The 21,844-nt window shown below is 37.5% G+C and overlaps 1 protein-coding gene and 1 long non-coding RNA gene across 2 annotated transcripts; both read left to right on the forward strand.

The window, feature by feature from the left end:
• The first annotated feature begins 1,775 nt into the window (after positions 1-1,775).
• On the forward strand, positions 1,776-12,942 carry LOC124122828. The gene is made up of 4 exons (XM_046485973.2): positions 1,776-1,884; positions 5,097-5,197; positions 5,550-5,666; positions 12,424-12,942. The coding sequence occupies exons 2-4, from the start codon at positions 5,135-5,137 to the stop codon at positions 12,631-12,633; spliced, it is 390 nt and encodes a 129-aa protein (XP_046341929.2). The 5' UTR covers positions 1,776-1,884; positions 5,097-5,134; the 3' UTR covers positions 12,634-12,942.
• A 1,541-nt stretch (positions 12,943-14,483) lies between these two features.
• Positions 14,484-19,809, forward strand: LOC125383560. The gene is made up of 3 exons (XR_007222808.1): positions 14,484-14,867; positions 19,163-19,213; positions 19,578-19,809. It is a non-coding gene; the product is annotated as an uncharacterized LOC125383560 (long non-coding RNA).
• The last annotated feature ends 2,035 nt before the right edge of the window (positions 19,810-21,844 follow it).

Raw genomic sequence — 21,844 nt, forward strand, 5'->3', positions numbered from 1 at the left:
GAACGGACTAATGCAAGTATTTGGGGGCGCTTTACATATAGTTTTGCATAACTATATAGATATGCTACTACAACTGCGATAGTGAGTTGCATGACAATATATATTTATGCATCAAAGTGACCGTGTCGCTAGCTCTCCGTTGGGCTTCGATGACAGCACTTGGAGCCGTACAACCAATGTAAACATAGGATAACTACGCAAAAACAAGTAGATTTTTACGTATTTGCATACTTTCTCAATTCTTCAATTCATTCTTTGACATTTGTTTATGAAAATGTGTAGACTTGTCAAACATGAAACGGATGAAAAGCATATGCAATATCTGGAATGGACTGTGAAAGATGTGACGAATCGTCACATGGCGCTGGCCTGTGGCAGAGGTACTATGCTGGCTGGCTGCCGTTGTACAAAACAACCTTTACTAAGGTTGAACTTAGTTACTAAAGTTAATCTTAAAGGGCAAGTTCACACGGAAATGAACCAATTTTTCTTGTACTTTTTCCACATTAAAAGTGTTAACATAGAAGTGTCATAGACAAAAATATAAAAACATCATATTTAATTAACATATTTTTTGCATTAAAACGATTTATATTTTTCACATTTACCAAGTGTTCTATTTCCATAACAAAAACACCATGGCTTATGCCCCTTGCAATATGACGTCATTGGTGCCAATTGATAAACATTATGACGTCATCATGCTTTGTTAGAGCCGCTTCACGTGGTGTAGGTACAGTTTTGTGATTCTAGCGTCTCAGATGCCAGCCAGAATTGTGTTATGCTGAGTCACCACTGCGCCGGAGTGTGTCGTAGACCATGTTGTTTTACCGCAAACTGGTCCTTGATATCTTTTGCGTTGAGAATAGACAGGGACCCAGTTGAATTGGCACCAATTACGTCATAATCTAAGGGGGATAACTCAGGCCTATTTCGCTCGTAAAACGAAGGCCTCATAACGACATATCATTTTAACACTATTGTGAGCTTCCTACTTTCACTGTGAAAAAAAATGAGCGTATATTTTCAAACACAGATACTAACTAATTCTAAAATTGCGTTTTGTTTAGAAAAAGAAAGAAAGTGATTTTTGCGTGTACACTTCCCCTTTAAGGTAACCTTATCAAAAAGTTACGCCCGTTGCACAAAACTACCTTAGGACATCCTTAACGTGGACAGGGGCGGTCGGGTAGCCTAGTGGTTAAAGCGTTCGCTCGTCACGCCGAAGACCCGGGTTCGATTCCCGACATGGGTACAATGTGTGAAGCCCATTTCTGGTGTCCCCCGCCGTGATATTGCTGGAATATTGCTAAAAGCGGCGTAAAACCATACTCACTCACTCACTTAACGTGGACAGGATACTGAGCGGCAACCTAAACTAAGGTTAAACTCTTTAGTGTGGGAGACTCAATTATGTCCGTAGTTAGGGTTAAGAGTTATCTCCCCTGCTCGCATCTGCAGACGACTAATATTGCTAATTCAATGAAGTATCAACCTTAGCGTGGCTAAGGTTGGGTCTGACCAACCTTACAATTTTCACCTTAACTAAGGCTACCTTAGCTTAAGGTAGTTTCATGCAACAGGGGGTCAACCTTAGTAAACGCCTAAGGTTAAAACTAACCTTAGCGCTAAGGTTGTTTTGTACAACGGCACCCTGGCTGCCGGCCGCATGGAACTCTGGGTAGGAGAGTGGGATCACTCTCTAGACTCGTTCCCGGATCCTCCGCTTGGTGTCGCTGCACTTGTTCCGCTTTTCAATCAAAGGTGCGAGGACCGGTATCGCCCACCATGACACATCGTCTGCTACAACAAGATGGCGGCTGTCAAAATGCATTTGGCGAAGCTATTTAGCTCTGGACAATTGTAGTTTTCCAAGTAATGGAGGTGAGTATTGGTACCAACATAACGGCTATGGGATGTCAATGTATTCTTTGACTAATTTCGTGCAAATATTGACACGGCAGTGTTTTTGTTTTAAATGGAGGACGATGAATCTCTTATGAATTTACCTTCTGAACAGATTATCATGAAGTTCTTACGCAAGACAATTTAAGTTTCTGAGAAATTCTGTATGAAACTGCCGTGTTGTCAATTATATGTTGCATGGACTATTACATATGCACTGACACTTAAAAGACTGTTTGTAAATTGTTTTTACGTTTCCATTTGTCATACTAAACTTGGCATTTAAGAACAATATGTTTTCTAAACATTGGTGAATGGAGAATAAGAAAAGTAAGCAATTTTTTCTATGATTTCACTAACAAATGTGATTATTATCACAAATTTGGGATTTGTCACGTCATGATTATCTGTAATTGTCAAAGTGCTTCGCTGCATGAATTGCCTTAGCTTATCAAACCATACTGTAGATTGTACATGTTGTAGTGTGTATATTCGAAAATATATTGAAAGATTTCTGATTTGTGGTGTTAATTTTCTTCTTAAGATGACAGTATACTGTACTAGTACTACTACTTTGGATGTACTTCACATTTCCAATAGCATTAAGAATATTTTTAAATTCATATGTATGTATGTGTGAAACTATTGAACTAAAATGTACATGGAAAACATCATTTTTGTCCAGTGGTCAACCATGTGCAGAAAGTCTAATAACAAATAATCTATAACCCTTTTGGGAGGTATTTTCCCTTTTGACCCTTGTAAGTAATGTTGATGCCCTTTAGATTATAGGTTGCTTCATTGTATGCAAAACCACAGACCTATATATACAAGTTATACAAGTCCATGGCTATACTTAATCTCCATGTCTACATCAGTGTTATCAAATGACTCAATGTACTAAATGTTAGTTGGGATACTATTAAATAGATTTAATAGAGATTAGGGAAATGTTTCCGAAACATGTCAAGTTTTCATAAATTGGGTATCAACAAAGTGTATCCATACCTCGCTGGTGTATACTGTTTTGTTTATAAATCTATTTTGATTGCAAATTTCACCTGCCAGGAGTTTCAGCTGCAATTAGAGGAGTCACTATGCACAAAGCCTGCTGAATTTCATACTGGGCTCTAAGGATTGCACGTAAATCCCCTACTTTGAGAAAGGCTGGTCGAAAGTTAGATTTCCCCCATGATATGACACAATGCGCCTCATCAACAATAATGTGACTGATCTGAAATTTGAATATGGGATGGGGATAATGGGACACAGTACACTAAGATATGTTTATTTATAGAAAACGTTTAACAAAATGTGCAATAAAATAATCACTACAACAAGGCGATTTTGGTCTTCCCTTACGACCATATCAAAGTCAAAGAGAATTAAGCCTCCTGACCACGTCAAGGTATCGCCCTTTCAGGAGGTTTACATATTAAATAGCACTATTTTCCAAACATGAAACATACATTTATTTATAATTATTACACTGTGGCTACGGAGGCGATTGTGCTGCTCTTCGAGAATCGCATTTAGTGGATTCACAACCACTGGTGCTGGCGGAATCGTTCACTGTATCACAACAGTTTTGCCGTAACCAGTCGGTAGAACACCAAAACACCCCTTGATGCACATGCCAAAATAGCATCACGTTGTTTAGCCTTTAATTGGAAAAAATTACAAGATTGGTACCTGTTCGCCCGATCCAAAATATTTGCAATTTCTATGTTACTGTTGACAGACGACACATTAGTCGCCATCTTGTCTTGACTATGTTACTGTCTATATAACCAGCAAAGGCGCTAAACCAGTTTACCGTAACGTCAAGGTGAAGATTGTTTTACCCAATACCGGTCGTTCCAGTCTGTCGCAGGAACGAACGGGAACCAGTCTAATCACTCTCCTACCTAGACTGTGCAGCGACACCAAGCGGAGGATCCGGGAACCAGTCTACCCAGAGTTCCACTGCGACGGAGTGTGATCATGGATATAATCAATGGGCGATCTTTTTGCAAGCTCCTCACAGCGATAGCCCGTTCACGGAGCACTCTAATACGGAGAGTGTAATGAAGGTGTCACGCGCTGGGAAGGAGCTTGATCTTTTTGTTCCAAAGGGCAATAACTCTCCTTTTGAAATGATATAAGCGACGGTCCAAATTGTCGCTTCCGGTCTGGTTCCCGGATCAATGCGCGCTGCGACAACTACAGACATGTAGAGACGGAGCCAAGCTAAGGAGTTATCCTGTTGCACCTTCGTTCAAAAAACGGTCGTTTACAACTGAATACTTTTAACTAGCACATATTTTGTAGTGATTATTAGTTTATAATATCAACATTTGTTGAGTCTTCAACTACAAGACGAATTGTCACAATGGAATATAGCGGGAAAAACGTCATGAAAAATGGTATATTGCCACGGTATTTTCTACGTCAGAAAACAGCGAGGCATTCTGTCAGTCTGGGCTAACATATTGCATCGATGAAATAATGCAAACTCATTTTATTAATCAGTCTTTGTGTTATTTCCCACAACAATTCAAGCATTCAAATCACAACAAATACTACCATGGACTTCAATTTAATAAAATCAAATTTCAGTGATTTCCATTTCTTTTATTTTGAACATTGCATCATGATATCTAGTTGATGACTAGAGCGTAGGGCTGGGACGAGTAACTTGGGTACCCGGGTTGGGTGGGTACTGAGTAGGACCCGGGTACCCACAGGACTACCCGGAACCGTGGTTAGTCTCGTGATATATTGTTTAATGACAAAAATTATCTGGAACTCTATAGTTACACTACAAGTCATTAATGTTCGCATTTCTTTCTGACTATGCACCCATTCCTTCTGATTTTTCATCTTTGAATAAAGATATAACTTCATGCCCCCCCCCCCCCCCCCCTTTTTTTTTTATTTCGAAAAAAATCTTTATTTCTGTATAAATTACCATCAAACACAATAAATAGATCTTAATTGTGCACCCCCCCTTTTCAAAAAAGCTGTATCCGCCCATTGACCTGTACAAAACAGAAGATGCAGACGACTGCCCGGAGACACTTGATATGCTGATGAGTGTATGTAAAGTTAAATATGAAAGTAGAGAGAAAATACATAAAATATATTAAACAAAACTATAAGTTACTACTTTCTTTTTATATATAGGCTATATCTCATGATTATTTCTTCAGGAGCTGTTTTGGCTGCCAAATCAGTGGACACACCCTGCATGTCCCTGGCAGAGGCCTCTCCTACAGATCAACAACCCCTTAATTTTAAGGCTACAGTAATGGTAACATATTTATATTTTTTTAGCCAGACGTGTTTCCCTTATGAATATTCCTCTCCAGGAAATAGGAAGGATGCAGTGTTAATCCACCCCACACACATCTGGTACCAAATTAAGCATGGGATCCTTGTCATCCCCAATTTTACAAGTTTGGAAGGTTCCTAGATTCAAATATCGTACAGGAAGACCTCAACACCCCCGACCTCCCCTGAATTTCAAATACTGTAAAGCAGTTTAAGAAAAATCTTTTACAAAATATGTGTGCACTAATCCAGTTCGATGGACAATCATTTCTGTCTTATTTACAGCACTTTTGATATATCACATATAATGTTTCGTTTTATTTTTTCTATAGGCATTTTCCAACCTTCACCCAAAAGCTGGTAAAAGTGAGACAGCCATTCTTTGCAATGCAGATAATAAATGGAGGAAACAGTGCCAGGCGGCAGTGAAACCAACAGAGACCTCACGTGTAAGATATCATACTCTATTTTCCATGATCGATCGATATTTGGAGATTTAACGAGCGCTTCAGCCTCTGGCTATTTCGCACTCGGGGCAGACGGTTCTTATAAAATATAGAATAGTGGGAATAAATATAAACGTCTAGCCCAAAAAACTGTAAGTGAAAGGGGGTAAAGTAATGAGAAGAGAGGTTGAGGGTTTAGTGGCCATAGAGAACCTTGGAGAGATAGTAAAGTTCTACATTAGCCAGGTTTATTGGGGTGTAGTTACTAGGATAGGTAGAGTGACAGAAGTAATCAGTTAAGCTGATGTATAGCTACTATTAATAAAATAAAATAAATTATAAGGGGAAAAGTAATGGATAAGTGTGAGTAACCTAAGTTAAAAAACGGGGGCCTAGCGCGGGGGGTGGGTGGTGGGGGCAAGGCTGTGTGTCGGCGTGATTGGTAGTGGGCTTGTTTGTGTCGGCTATGGGTGGATGGCTGGTTAAGCGGCTATAGAGTTACTGAGTATGGGTACAGGAGTTTGTGGCGCGGACGTCGGAGTAGACAATCCGCGCTATGGGTTGAGTGCGCGGACGTCATTGTAGACTATCCGCTATAGAATTTTGAGGCGCGGACTCCGAATCTAGAGTTTTGCTGTTAATGTTAAAGTTACTTGCTGAGTTTGTTTGGGAGGGTCTAAATTTTTTCTATTAGGTTGGTGTCTTTGAGGAAGGTGGCTATTTGTAGGTAAGTCGCTGGTGGGTTATCGGGTTTGAATAGCAGTGCTATATTATTGTTGTATTTGGGTGGGAGAGAGTTGTAAAGTGTTTGTTGTTGTTGTTTATATTTGCTGCAGGTGGTGAATATATGTTTTATGTCTTCTATTGTATTGCAGTGAATGCAGTTGGGGCTTGTGTGTCTGTTTTGTTTGTATAAGGTTGCGTTTAAGTTGGTTTGGTTGCTTTGTATTCTGTTTATGACTTTGTCTGCTAAAATGGAGTTTGTGTAATTTTTGCATTTTGTTGTTGGTTTGCTGAATAGTGTTTTGATCCATTGGGATTTACATTTTTGAATGTTATTGCTAAAGTTTTGTTGTATTATATTGTGTTTGATTAGTGTTTTTATCTCGGCTTTGCTTGTGTGAAATTGTAAAGTGGGTGTTTGGTCAGTAGTTGCTGTTTTTGCTGTTTGATCTGCAATTTGGTTGCCTGGTATGCCTGTATGGCTAGGTATCCATACTAATGTTATTGATTTGTTGGATGTTTTGAGTTTTGTATGGGTGTTTATTATTTGTTTGATTAAGTCGGGTCTGCATTTGGAAGATTTGTCAGCTATTTGTTTTATTGAATTCAGTGAGTCAGAAATTATGATATTTTTGTTATAGTTTGATGTTTCTGCCTGTTTATAGGCTTGTAGAATGGCTAATAGCTCTGCTGTGTTTGTATGTGAGTAGTTTGCATATTGGTATTTCTTTGTGCTTTGTATGGGCTGTGTTGTATGGATACCCAGCCCTGTTTTTTGTTTTTTGCTGTTGTATGATGCATCTGTATAGATGTGTGTATGTTCCGGCCAGTTGTCATGGATATGATTAAGTGATATTGTTCCCTTTTCTATGTTTGTGAGTTTGATATGGTTGTTTAGTAGTTTGGCTAGGGATATGTCTATTTCGGGGGGGGGGAAGGTCAAGAATATATGTGTTGTCTGGGGGTGAGTGAGTTATGTGTTCTAGATTGTGTGTTTTAATGAGATTTTGTCTTGTTTTTGAACTTTTTGAGGGTTGCTGGTCTTGAGTTTTTGTATTTGTGGAGTATTTCGTTGTAAATGGGGTTTTGTTGTGCCCCAGCCCAGTAACTAAGTATAGATTGATGTCGTTTGAGTTGAATTGATGTAATGCCTGTGATGATTTGCAGTGTATTAAGGGAAGTGCCATTTCTAGTCCCCAGGGCTATCTTGAGGGCCTTATATTGTATTGAATTGAGCTTTTTTTCCAGTTTATCTGTTAAAGAGTGGAGAACCGGAGCGGCATAGTCTATTTTTGATTGAATAAGGGTTTTGTATATGTTTAATAATGTTTGTTTGTCAGCTCCCCAGTGAGAGCCGCTGATGGCTCTCATTAGATTAATATCTTTTTGGCAGGAGTTGACCACATTATTGATGTGGGGAGCCCATGTGAGATGTTGGTCAAATGTGACCCCAAGGAATTTTGCTTCTTTTAGGAATTTAATATTTTCTTTAAGGAGTGTAAGTTTGGGTGTTAAATTTGTCATAGAAGGTTTTTTGAAGACAATGCCGATGGTTTTTTTGGTGTTAATTTTGAACCCCCATTGGGAAGCCCAGTTTTCTAATTTCGCAAGAGTTGGTTTGATTCTATTTTCAATTTGTTTTATGGATGTTGATGACGACCAAAATGATATATCATCAGCGAATTTAGCTGTGGTAGTATTTTTTGGGGTAGATGGGAATATGTCATCAATCATTAGGTTAAATAGGGTGGGGGACAGGATACTTCCCTGGGGGGTGCCATTTTCAAGAGTGTGGGGGTCTGATAGGGTGTTGTTTGATTTTACTGTTATGTTTCTGTTATTTAGGAAAGAATGAGTGAAATTTAGAATTCTTCCATCAATTGCTTTATTTATTAATTTTTGAATTAGGCCTTGTTGCCAAACCATATCAAATGCTTTAGAAAAATCTATAAAAATGGCCACAGTGTATTGTTTTTGTGCTTGGGCTGTCCTAACATCATGTTCCAAATGTAAAATATGGTCTAGGGTCTGTCTGTTTGCTGTAAAGCCACTCTGGTCCTCTTTTATAAGGCTATTGTTTTGTATTTTATGCTTTAGTCTGTTGTTTATTACTGTTTCCATGATTTTACATAGATGAGATGTGAGAGAGATAGGGCGGTAAGAATCAGGGTCATTTGGGGATTTCCCTGGTTTTAGAATTGGCACCACTAGAGCATTTTTCCATGTTTTGGGGAGGTGGCCAGAAGTCCAAATCTGATTATAAAGTTGAAGTATTAATTTTTGAATTTTGATGGGGACATGATTTAGAATTTTGTAACTTATGTTGTCTAATCCAGTGGCTGGGGCTGTGTTTTTGCTTTTTAGGGCATTTTGGAGTTCGTGGATGTTGATAAGTTTGTTTATTGCGAGATGTGAGAGTGGTGATCTGTTTTGAAATGCAGGTTTAGTGTTTATTGTGTCTTGTATATGTTTTGAGTGGTTGGGGGAGCTACTTACGGTCGAAAGATGGGCGGCCATGGCATTAGCCTTTACTTTATTTGTTTTAAGTAGGGGAAAGTTGGGCGAGTTGAAGGATTTGGCGATGCCTTTTATTGCTTTAAGTTTATTCCACAGAATTTTTGAATTTTGTTTGCCCATCTTCAAGGTTGATGTAAAAGTTTGCCAATGGTTTCTTTTGGTTGCCATTATTAGTTCTTTAGTAAGATTTCTTTGTTTATGAGCCAAATGGAATTTAGTTCTATCATGTTTAGCCTTATTGAGAGCTTTTTTCCTGAGTTTTCTAGATTGAATAATTTCAGGGCTCCACCATGGTACTGTATTATGTGTGGGTTTTATTTTGGTTGTAGCAAGGGGGTGGTGGCCTTGGGAAGGGTGTTGTATGTTATGGATGGGGGTACTGCTTGGGGGGGGGTGTGCTTGAGTTGAGTTGTCTGTGTGGGGTGGGGCAGTGTTTACTGGTTGGGTGGGTGGGATAGTGATTGTTGGGTGGAGGGGGGTCTGGTGGGTTGGGACTGGGACTGGAGTGGAAAAGAGTTGTTTACGTTTGGACTGGGTGGGTCGGGTCTGGGTGGGGGGAATAGGAGGGGGGTAATGATGTGGAGGAGGATGTGTCTGATAGATCTTGGTAGTCTGGAAGGCTGTTATATGTTTGTAGTATTCTGGCCGGTTTGGGTAGGTGTTCCTGTTTGATGTGTTTGTTGAGCCGGAGGATGTGTTGTTGTTTGAGTGGGCAAGTATTTTGTGTGGCTGTATGACCCTCGGTTTCGCATTGTATGCAGTAGGCCGCCCATGTGCACTCTGGGGTTTCGTGTCTGAGGGACCCACATTTCTGGCACATGGGCGGTTGTCGGCAAGTAGCTGTAGTGTGATTGTAGGAGTGACATATGTTGCATTGTGGTGGGTTTTTTCTTATTGGATTAATTTTGTACCTTAGTGCTCCGAAAATGATGTGTGTGGGTAGTGTGGTGCTCTTGAAGGTAAGGAAGATAGTTTGTGTTGTGGTTCTGCCAGGTATGGGAGTTCTGTTGTTGATGCTCTTATAGTCTGTGATTTGGGGTTGTGTGTGGAGTTGATTGGCTGTTTTGATGTATTCTAGTATGTCTTCTTGTGTGTCCCTATGGTCTATGTATATTACCCACTGTATAGATGTGAGCCATTTTGGTGTTTGTCATGTTATGTTTAGACCATCTATCATTGTTTGTCTGCGTGCTTGATTGAGTGTATCTTGGGTAGGAAAGGTGATTTTGAACCCCCTGCCACATCTGTTTATATATTTGTATGTTATGTGTACTTTTTTCAGCAGAGGGCGAATTTATTGTTTGAAAAGGTGTCGTTGAGTGGTGTGGAGTTTGTTGAAAATGCCAGTAATATGTGCTTGTTTTGGTCTGTTGCTGGAGACTGTTCAGATGTTGAGGTGGTTGGAGGTGTTTGCTTGGCACATGTTTTCTTTGTTGTGAGTGAAGATTCTGTTGGGGATTGGTGTGGTCGTTTTGTAGGTTTTGGAGATGGGGGTTTGGGGGCTGTTTTGGGTTTGATTTGTTGTGTTTGGGGAGGGTGGGGGGGAATTTGGAGTTGACTGTTGGGGGATGTGATGCTGCTGTGGGGTTGATTGAAAGAAAATTCTTGTAGGTCTATTCCGAAATCAAAGGGGACAGGGTTTTGGTTGTGGGTGGGTGTGAGTCCCAGGAAATGGGTGTCTGAGTGTATGGGTGTTGTGAAGATGGAGTCTGTGAGGGGGGATGTAGGTGGGGGGGTGTTTGATGACATGATTGATATAAACAAGTAATGGCAATATAACACAGGGTTGAGGTGAATACTATCAATAGAATATAGAGACAAAATATATAAATACAACAATTACCAAGTAATCTAGAAAGAATAGAGGGGAGAGGGAGATGATAAAGGCACTTATCAAGTTTGGTTTTGTCCTTGGGGGTAGCCCTGGGGGGTCAGTCCCTGGCCAAGATGGCCGCCGACTGCCGGCTTGGTATAGTTTTACTGTCTGTTCCCACTTGGGGTGTTTGTTCGGTATCCCAATTTAGGAGACTACGTTGATCTGGGGCAGTAATCTGCGTGATCTTTGATTTGATGTGTAATTTCCGCTATGGTGTTTGCTCCATAATGGCTAGAACGAGAATGGTGTATTTTCCATGTGGCCACACATGAGCTTATGTACCATAACAATAATCCATGATTATTTCAATGATCATGTCATGTACAGTCATGCCCCGCTTATACGGACTTCAGATATCCCGGAAACCTCGGTTCCCGGACGATTTTCATTCAAAACGAAATAATTACTCTATAAATATACCCGTATATACGGAAATTCAGTTTCCGGAACCAGATGGTCATTTTCATACACAAAACACTGAAATGCACACAAAATTGTCTCACTTATCCGGACAATACACTTCCGCTGGTGGTAATCCTTTGATTCGTGAGAAGTCAATTAACCAAGTGACACTGAGTTACGTTTGAGATGAGCTTGTTTATTGTACATGTAATCCCCTTCGATAAATATGGCATCTGTGGAGGTCACAGGTCAAAGTTGTGTAAGTATGGCCTGTAAGTATGGCACTGAATTTGGACATACCATAGGAAAATCGACAATTGGTGACAGTTCAAACTTCCATGACAGACTTTGTCATCTGTCATGAGTTGCATAATTGAAGGGAAGTAACTCTTCCAGTAAGAAGCTGGTTTCAGTTATACGGAAATTTCGTTTATCCGGACGAATTGTGAAATGACGCAAGTGTCCGTATAAACGAGGCACGACTGTATTACAATTCTATCAGTGTGATGCATAGTTTTGAACACATGTACTCATGGAAAACGATTGGACATGCGAATTAGAAAACCCAAATGTTATTGAGCACCTGAAGCTAGTGTAGCAGCTGGCGTACATATTATTTTTCACATTTTCTCTTGTATTCTTTAAGACATGAAATGCATGTTAAGATGTATGCATTTGTTGATTTTTACTGAATATGTTTTGAATCTTCCAGAGCTCCAGATAAGCTGCGTATCTGCGTGAAATATGCATCAGAAATGCAGAAATACGCAGTAAAATATAATCCAAGCGTATCAAATACGCAACAAACATTACAGATACGCAACAAAAATAAAATTTGTTCGTATAATCAAAATATTGTGAAGTAACCCTGCGTATTCGATTAGCAAATCAGCAACTTATTTTGAAATTATAAAAGGGCATTCCGTCAACCTTGCCAAACTCAACGATGACAGTTACATCCTGATCATTTGCGATCACACTTTCGTGTGGAAGTATCGTGGTATTTTTGAGTCCCATAAAGCTCTCGAACCCACACAACACCAGTTTGCAGGGACTAGATGAATAGTGTTTTTAAATATTTAACTTAAATACCCACATGTGTAAAAACTAGTGGGGTAACAGAAATTTGAATACGCAGATAGAATTACTGATACCCAATGATTTTAAAATGCATGGGTAAAATACCCACAACACCAAAAGCTTATCTGGAGCTCTGATCTTCTATTTGTTGCCTTTTTCCAGCACCGTTTTGGTGGTCGTTTCAAAGTTCAGCTAGCAGTAGCTACAACCTCAGACAGATGTTATCGTCTCATCCTTGATATCATGGAATTATTCAGTCTTGGTAAACTTAAGGAGCAAAGGAATACAAAAGTCAACACATGTCTTTTCTTGGAGACTGCTTCATTTAAAGATGAGGCAACCCTTTATAGAAAACAGAATTTAGAATGGTGATATCTTCAAAGAAGAATTCATCCATCAACTGAAACAGATTAAACAAGAACACAAGGTAAGGACAGAATCAGATCTTTGTCATTTAAACACTCACTCACTCACTCACTCACTCACTCACTCACTCACTCACTCAAGGAACGTCAACATGAGAATAATTTGTATAGTTGTTTTGTGATTATTATAATTAGTAACAACGCGTGTCGGTCCGACGTTGATTAATGAACAATTTGCATACTCGTATATGCAAGAGGCCGACATATGGTTCTCAGTAGGAAGTGACAACTTGGAGACGATGGCTTGCAGTATATACAGTTTTACTTTATACATGTAGATATATACATACAAAAGACACTATGTGCCAGGTCAGCACATGGTGGTAGTGCTTGTTGTCTAGGTGCCCCGGAGCACCCAGCCTAACCCTAGCTAGGCTAAGGGTAAGACCTTTCTTTTTCTCCTTCCTCAATCATTCTGGACCAAGGCTTATATAGCCAAGGTCACCTGACATTTAGTAAGTAATAAATATAAATGTAAACAGTAAATCATCAATGACATACTTGTACATCCTGTTCAGGATGGCAGACGGCGGATGTACACAAAACTGGGGATTAACAATTAGGATTAGCATCTTATAAATAACAGCAATTAAATGTTTCAAGGCATATAGATGTCATGGATCCAGGGTAATGAGCCTTTGCAATCAAATGTTCTTCAGACAATGGGTGTCGTAAATCAGTCGCTATGACATTAGTATGACAATGAAAATGTATATTATATTTGAAGGGAACTGGAAACAATCAGGAGGCAGCTGCTGAAGTATTAGTGCTGCAAGAACAACTGAAAGAGAAGGACCCTTTGATTCAGGAGCTGAGGACACAGAACCAAGTTCTAAGACAGGAACTGGATAAAATGGTATGTTTAGTTACACTGGTGGTTAGTTACACTTGGTAAATGTACCTTCATTCTTACCCTGTTTGGAGTCCGGAGTTAGAACAGTGTCCAGTCCAGAATTGAAAATCAAGGGGGGACCTGTTCCCCCATTATGTAGAAAATAGGGGGGATTTTGAAAAAGTAGGGGGGATAACTGTTTTCTTCAAAAATGTCTTATTTTGTATTATGTACTGGAACATCATCATATAAAAGTGTAACAGATCAGAATAAAGAACTGCTTTTTTGAGTCACTAGGACCGTTATCGATTTCCCCTTCAGTTTGAGAAGTAATTACAGTGACAGTGGTTTCATCATTGTCTTTTTATAGCAACTGTTTTGATTTAAAAAGTCTGTATTTTTTTTTTTGCGACATTTTCACTATTCAAAAGATCGTCTGCAATGACAGTCGGCGATTCATATTGTGTGATTTCAGAAACGAAACTAAAACGAACTAAATGCTCAAAAATATATCTAGAACTATTCAATACAGAATATTTATTTGTCTTTTAACATCTTGTCAAAGGTTTCTGATTACTAAACAACAACATACAACATAATTTTGATCAAAGTTTTGAAAGCTTTATACAAAAGTAAAGTAAATTTCGTTTCCTATGCAAATCCTGTCGATAATTTATTCAGCAACCCAAGGGACGTATAACTCGTGTTCGAACTTCCGGGTTATTGTCGATCGGTCTTCGACAGTTGTTTACAATGTTTGCTGTGAACTGTCTTTCTTCGTTAATTGATTAAAGATTTAGTGAGTATTGAATCTAAAGGTAGGGATAAACAGCTGATAAAGTAAGTGACTGTACATGAAATAACTGTGCGCGACAGATCGCGCTTTGAGTTTTTAATGAGGGGCGATTTGATTTTTTTTTAGCGTCAATCGCGCAATCGCGCGGTCTGGGTTGGACACTGTTAGAATTGATCTATGCTGGTCGATTTGGGTGACTACTCAGTTTGTGTGGTCAAACTTTGTGACTGTTGATTGTGTGTCATCGTAGCCCAATGATGCCAGTAGGGTGAATTGTTGCTCATAACATCAACCACTAGGTTGTCAAGACTCACTTATGAACAGGCTGAATTGTTGCTGAGTGCAGTGTAAAGCATCAATACAAAAATAGGAACAAAAACGTTAATTCTGGAGATCCTCCCACTTTATCAGCAATTTACTCATGTGTTAATTTCAGGTAATGGAGAAATCACAGCAGCTTCAAAGATGTCAGGATCAGGACAAATCACAGAAGATTTAGAGATTGCAGGAGTTTGAAGAATCACAGGAAATGCAAAGATTGCCTGAGCTGGATGTGAGTATCATTCTTATTTTAGACTCTACATTGTTTACCTATGTAAAATAAGAAGACTTTTTTTCTTCTATAGTATTTATTTATAGGCTGGGCTACTCACATTAAATTTAGAGGTAAGCATTAATTTGGTGATGCATTACTTACAGATACAGATTTAATGACATAATTATCTTTAAAAGTAAATACCGTATTCGACGTAATTAGTGCCCATCTCTAATAAGCGCCCACGGCGATATTTGCTAAAATATTGGCTCGTGAACAATCCCAATTAGCACCCCTTCCAATGTACACAAAACTTATTTATTCACGTATAATACGCACTCGTGTGTTATATGCACCCTTAATTGTGGGCAATTAAATTCTGCAAAAATATATCTGTCGTATATAAACATTTCAGGCTGTCAGCATAAACCACGAAATTTATCCTTTAACTCACCAAAATAATATTCTAATAAGAGCCCCCTATTTCTAATTTTGAGAGCGCTCTGGGCGCTTATTACGTCGAATACTGTACATGACACTGTCAACATTGGTTGCTTTGGTCCAATTCTAACCTGAAATCCCTCAGTTCAGTAGCATAAGAGCCCTATCTTCTCCTACAAAATAAGAGATATATGATAAGGACCTCTGTATTTGTTGTATTGTCTATATGATAAGGACCTCTGTATATGTTGTATTGTCTATATGATAAGGACCTCTGTATATGTTGTATTGTCTATATGATAAGGACCTCTGTATTTGTTGTATTGTCTATATGATAAGGACCTCTGTATTTGTTGTATTGTCTATATGATAAGGACCTCTGTATTTGTTGTATTGTCTATATGATAAGGACCTCTGTATTTGTTGTATTGTCTATATGATAAGGACCTCTGTATTTGTTGTATTGTCTATATGATAAGGACCTCTGTATATGTTGTATTGTCTATATGATAAGGACCTCTGTATTTGTTGTATTGTCTATATGATAAGGACCTCTGTATTTGTTGTATTGTCTATATGATAAGGACCTCTGTATATGTTGTATTGTCTATATGATAAGGACCTCTGTATATGTTGTATTGTCTATATGATAAGGACCTCTGTATTTGTTGTATTGTCTATATGATAAGGACCTCTGTATTTGTTGTATTGTCTATATGATAAGGACCTCTGTATTTGTTGTATTGTCTATATGATAAGGACCTCTGTATATGTTGTATTGTCTATATGATAAGGACCTCTGTATTTGTTGTATTGTCTATATGATAAGGACCTCTGTATATGTTGTATTGTCTATATGATAAGGACCTCTGTATTTGTTGTATTGTCTATATGATAAGGACCTCTGTATTTGTTGTATTGTCTATATGATAAGGACCTCTGTATATGTTGTATTGTCTATATGATAAGGACCTCTGTATTTGTTGTATTGTCTATATGATAAGGACCTCTGTATATGTTGTATTGTCTATATGATAAGGACCTCTGTATTTGTTGTATTGTCTATATGATAAGGACCTCTGTATTTGTTGTATTGTCTATATGATAAGGACCTCTGTATATGTTGTATTGTCTATATGATAAGGACCTCTGTATTTGTTGTATTGTCTATATGATAAGGACCTCTGTATATGTTGTATTGTCTATATGATAAGGACCTCTGTATATGTTGTATTGTCTATATGATAAGGACCTCTGTATTTGTTGTATTGTCTATATGATAAGGACCTCTGTATTTGTTGTATTGTCTATATGATAAGGACCTCTGTATTTGTTGTATTGTCTATATGATAAGGACCTCTGTATTTGTTGTATTGTCTATATGATAAGGACCTCTGTATATGTTGTATTGTCTATATGATAAGGACCTCTGTATTTGTTGTATTGTCTATATGATAAGGACCTCTGTATTTGTTGTATTGTCTATATGATAAGGACCTCTGTATTTGTTGTATTGTCTATATGATAAGGACCTCTGTATATGTTGTATTGTCTATATGATAAGGACCTCTGTATTTGTTGTATTGTCTATATGATAAGGACCTCTGTATATGTTGTATTGTCTATATGATAAGGACCTCTGTATTTGTTGTATTGTCTATATGATAAGGACCTCTGTATTTGTTGTATTGTCTATATGATAAGGACCTCTGTATTTGTTGTATTGTCTATATGATAAGGACCTCTGTATATGTTGTATTGTCTATATGATAAGGACCTCTGTATTTGTTGTATTGTCTATATGATAAGGACCTCTGTATTTGTTGTATTGTCTATATGATAAGGACCTCTGTATTTGTTGTATTGTCTATATGATAAGGACCTCTGTATATGTTGTATTGTCTATATGATAAGGACCTCTGTATTTGTTGTATTGTCTATATGATAAGGACCTCTGTATTTGTTGTATTGTCTATATGATAAGGACCTCTGTATTTGTTGTATTTTCTATATGATAAGGACCTCTGTATTTGTTGTATTGTCTATATGATAAGGACCTCTGTATTTGTTGTATTGTCTATATGATAAGGACCTCTGTATTTGTTGTATTGTCTATATGATAAGGACCTCTGTATATGTTGTATTGTCTATATGATAAGGACCTCTGTATTTGTTGTATTGTCTATATGATAAGGACCTCTGTATTTGTTGTATTGTCTATATGATAAGGACCTCTGTATTTGTTGTATTGTCTATATGATAAGGACCTCTGTATATGTTGTATTGTCTATATGATAAGGACCTCTGTATTTGTTGTATTGTCTATATGATAAGGACCTCTGTATTTGTTGTATTGTCTATATGATAAGGACCTCTGTATATGTTGTATTGTCTATATGATAAGGACCTCTGTATTTGTTGTATTGTCTATATGATAAGGACCTCTGTATTTGTTGTATTGTCTACATGATAAGGACCTCTGTATTTGTTGTATTGTCTATATGATAAGGACCTCTGTATTTGTTGTATTGTCTATATGATAAGGACCTCTGTATTTGTTGTATTGTCTATATGATAAGGACCTCTGTATATGTTGTATTGTCTATATGATAAGGACCTCTGTATTTGTTGTATTGTCTATATGATAAGGACCTCTGTATTTGTTGTATTGTCTATATGATAAGGACCTCTGTATTTGTTGTATTGTCTATATGATAAGGACCTCTGTATATGTTGTATTGTCTATATGATAAGGACCTCTGTATTTGTTGTATTGTCTATATGATAAGGACCTCTGTATATGTTGTATTGTCTATATGATAAGGACCTCTGTATTTGTTGTATTGTCTATATGATAAGGACCTCTGTATTTGTTGTATTGTCTATATGATAAGGACCTCTGTATTTGTTGTATTGTCTATATGATAAGGACCTCTGTATATGTTGTATTGTCTATATGATAAGGACCTCTGTATTTGTTGTATTGTCTATATGATAAGGACCTCTGTATTTGTTGTATTGTCTATATGATAAGGACCTCTGTATTTGTTGTATTGTCTATATGATAAGGACCTCTGTATATGTTGTATTGTCTATATGATAAGGACCTCTGTATTTGTTGTATTGTCTATATGATAAGGACCTCTGTATTTGTTGTATTGTCTATATGATAAGGACCTCTGTATTTGTTGTATTTTCTATATGATAAGGACCTCTGTATTTGTTGTATTGTCTATATGATAAGGACCTCTGTATTTGTTGTATTGTCTATATGATAAGGACCTCTGTATTTGTTGTATTGTCTATATGATAAGGACCTCTGTATATGTTGTATTGTCTATATGATAAGGACCTCTGTATTTGTTGTATTGTCTATATGATAAGGACCTCTGTATTTGTTGTATTGTCTATATGATAAGGACCTCTGTATTTGTTGTATTGTCTATATGATAAGGACCTCTGTATATGTTGTATTGTCTATATGATAAGGACCTCTGTATTTGTTGTATTGTCTATATGATAAGGACCTCTGTATTTGTTGTATTGTCTATATGATAAGGACCTCTGTATATGTTGTATTGTCTATATGATAAGGACCTCTGTATTTGTTGTATTGTCTATATGATAAGGACCTCTGTATTTGTTGTATTGTCTATATGATAAGGACCTCTGTATTTGTTGTATTGTCTATATGATAAGGACCTCTGTATTTGTTGTATTGTCTATATGATAAGGACCTCTGTATATGTTGTATTGTCTATATGATAAGGACCTCTGTATTTGTTGTATTGTCTATATGATAAGGACCTCTGTATATGTTGTATTGTCTATATGATAAGGACCTCTGTATATGTTGTATTGTCTCTTTACAGGTTTATGCATTCAGTGATGATGACCTGGACCTACAAGTGACCCTACTTCAGGTGAGTGACAACAATTCATACTCAATGAAAATGAACCATGTCACCTAATATGAGCTAATACTTTTACTTTATGTTCGGGGCTTATTAGGGACAATTACCTAATTATTTCATCTTGGTCATGTGGCCATTAGGAGTGACATGATGACAACAGCAACCTACATGACATGTCCAGGCTCCTAATATTGGACAAGCAATGAAGCCCTGTTGCTGATTCTTTGTATGGAATGAAACATGGTTATTGGCAGAAGAAAATTGGAAGTGGATAGTCTGAACTAGGCATTTCATTTATCCTCAGAAAAAATGTCATTTATATATAATCTACATTTTTCAACTGAATTAGTTTGACGTTGACATTATGTTGCAGGGGTTACTCCATGAGGAATCATCACAGGAACATCATGAGGTTAGTAAAGCAGAAACAGAAACCCAGATAGCCCACCTGTACCTGTAAAGTTTGCATACTATTGTTACCGGGGGCTCAGGTGGCCTACTCATCTATGGCGCCGCAATTCGCTGTGCAGAGTTGCATCCCCTGGGCACACCAGAAACCTATGATTGTGGGTTCGAATCCTGGTTTGCCCCGGTTCTAGGTTTGTCAGCACCATACCCGTGCTTGTGGGTTTCACCGAAGTGGTAAACGTCTCAGACCTGCATCACTTCGGGCTTTCCTCCCACATTAAGCCGCGATATACATGTAACTGTAATACTGTTAAAAGCGGTGTTAAACCAAACTCACTCACTTCTTTATGACCGTATACTTAATCTTTCCATAGACTTAAAATGCCATAGAAGTTTAGAAAGCTATTTTGACCCAATATTCAGCAGTTTTCTTTCTGCATGTATCTGCATATACTTTAGGTGAAGTGAAGTGTGTTAATTGTTTGAGAAGTTCAACTGACTAGTTAGTAACATGTAATGGGGCCATATGATATGTTTCTTTTATTAGAATCTACCCGTCATGGAATGCCAGGATCTTCCAGTAAGTACTTTGTCAGATCTGATACTACTATAACATCATTTTACAGTGCATATTAAACATTGTGTGTACACATGGTTTGTTATTCTTAATTATACTAAAATATTACTACATGTATGTAACTGAAAGTTATTATGATCCACATGATCAAATAAGCTATATTGAATACCTATAATAATCAGTAAGCGAAGTATGCAATTTATGTAACCTTATGTACCTACTAGCGTATCTTTTTGAAAAACTACTATTTTCAGGTGCTACATTACAAAGGAAGAGCACCACAAAAGAGTAGAAAGGTAATTAAACTTTAATCATTTCATGAACAACATACTGGTATATTAAATGAATTACTATATTAGCTTGAAAAGTAATGTTATTCAGAGCTCCAGATAAGCTTTTGGTGTTGTGGGTATTTTACCCATGCATTTTAAAATCACTGCGTATCAGCTATTCTATCTGGGTATTCAAATTTCTGTTACCCACTAGTTTTTACACATGTGGGTATTTAAGTTAAATATTTAAAAACACCATTCATCTAGTCCCTGCAAACTGGTGTCGTGTGGGTTCGAGAGCTTTATAGGACTCAAAAATACCATGATACTTCCACAAGAAAGTGTGATGGCAAATGATCATGATGTAACTGTCCTCGTGGAGTTTGGCAAGGTTGACGGTATGCCCGTTTATAATTTCAAAATAAGTTGCTGAATTGCTAATCGAATACGCAGGGTTACTTCACAATATTTTGAATATACGCACAAGTTTTATTTTTGTAGCGTATCTGTAATGTTCGTTGCGTATTTGATACGCTTGGATATTATTTTACTGCGTATTTCTGCATTTCTGATGCGTATTTTACGCAGATACGCAGCTTATCTGGATCTCTGTTATTGCTGTGATGGTCAGACTCAGTGACTGCATGTCTTGAATATGTCTTGCAGACTTGAATATTGAATACAGGCCACAAATGTTCTTTTTGGTAATAGTTAATTTTGTGTAAGAGTGGTGTTTAAGTAACAATGCTATCATTCATATGCATAAGGTATTTAATACTTTCTTTATCAGATTCCACATTCAAGTTCAAGGCTTAGAAGCATGGGGAAAACAGGATCTGAAAAGGTAAGTTAGGAAAGCTTTCCATATATGGATTGGTTTATATGGACGGCTTAATTTTGAATTAATGCTGTTTTCAAACATTCCTTTAACACTTAATAACCATTTTAATAAATGGTTTCACACAAATAAATGCCCTCACTGCAATGTTCCTCAAACCATCTGTCAGTTATAAAACTTCAGTTTGTCATCTTCTCTGAACTAAGTGCCAGGTCATAGGAAAGGAATATCAATGTCAAATAAGGCACATGTCAGGCAGACTGATCAAGCACCTGATTGTTTCTTTTGGTGTGGACTACATTTAAGTACCTAAAATCTATAACAAGGACCCATTTAAGGATCTTTTTATGACCTTTTATGCTTCTAATTAATCTGACCTATTATTTTCAGGCATCTAAGATTGTGCAAACTGAGAAAATGGTAAGTTAATATATATGTAACTGATTTATTTAGTTAATTGACTAAACCCTAATATGTTAAAAATGGTAGATAGTTCCTGATATATGTAAACCAATAGTTTGATTCTCTTTCAGGTTGAGACATAC

The sequence above is a fragment of the Haliotis rufescens genome, unplaced genomic scaffold (genome assembly GCF_023055435.1).
Source record: "Haliotis rufescens isolate VD_foot unplaced genomic scaffold, xgHalRufe1.0.p SCAF_24, whole genome shotgun sequence".
Classification (NCBI taxonomy): Eukaryota; Metazoa; Mollusca; class Gastropoda; order Lepetellida; family Haliotidae; genus Haliotis; species Haliotis rufescens.

Bases quoted from the DNA above. Each gene is read 5' to 3' on its own strand.
- LOC124122828 (XM_046485973.2), top strand. From the start codon at position 5,135: ATGTCCCTGGCAGAGGCCTCTCCTACAGATCAACAACCCCTTAATTTT. The intron at 5,198-5,549 runs GTAACATATTTA...TTTTTTCTATAG, and splicing joins ATTTTAAGGCTACAGTAATG to GCATTTTCCAACCTTCACCC. The intron at 5,667-12,423 runs GTAAGATATCAT...GCCTTTTTCCAG, and splicing joins AACCAACAGAGACCTCACGT to CACCGTTTTGGTGGTCGTTT.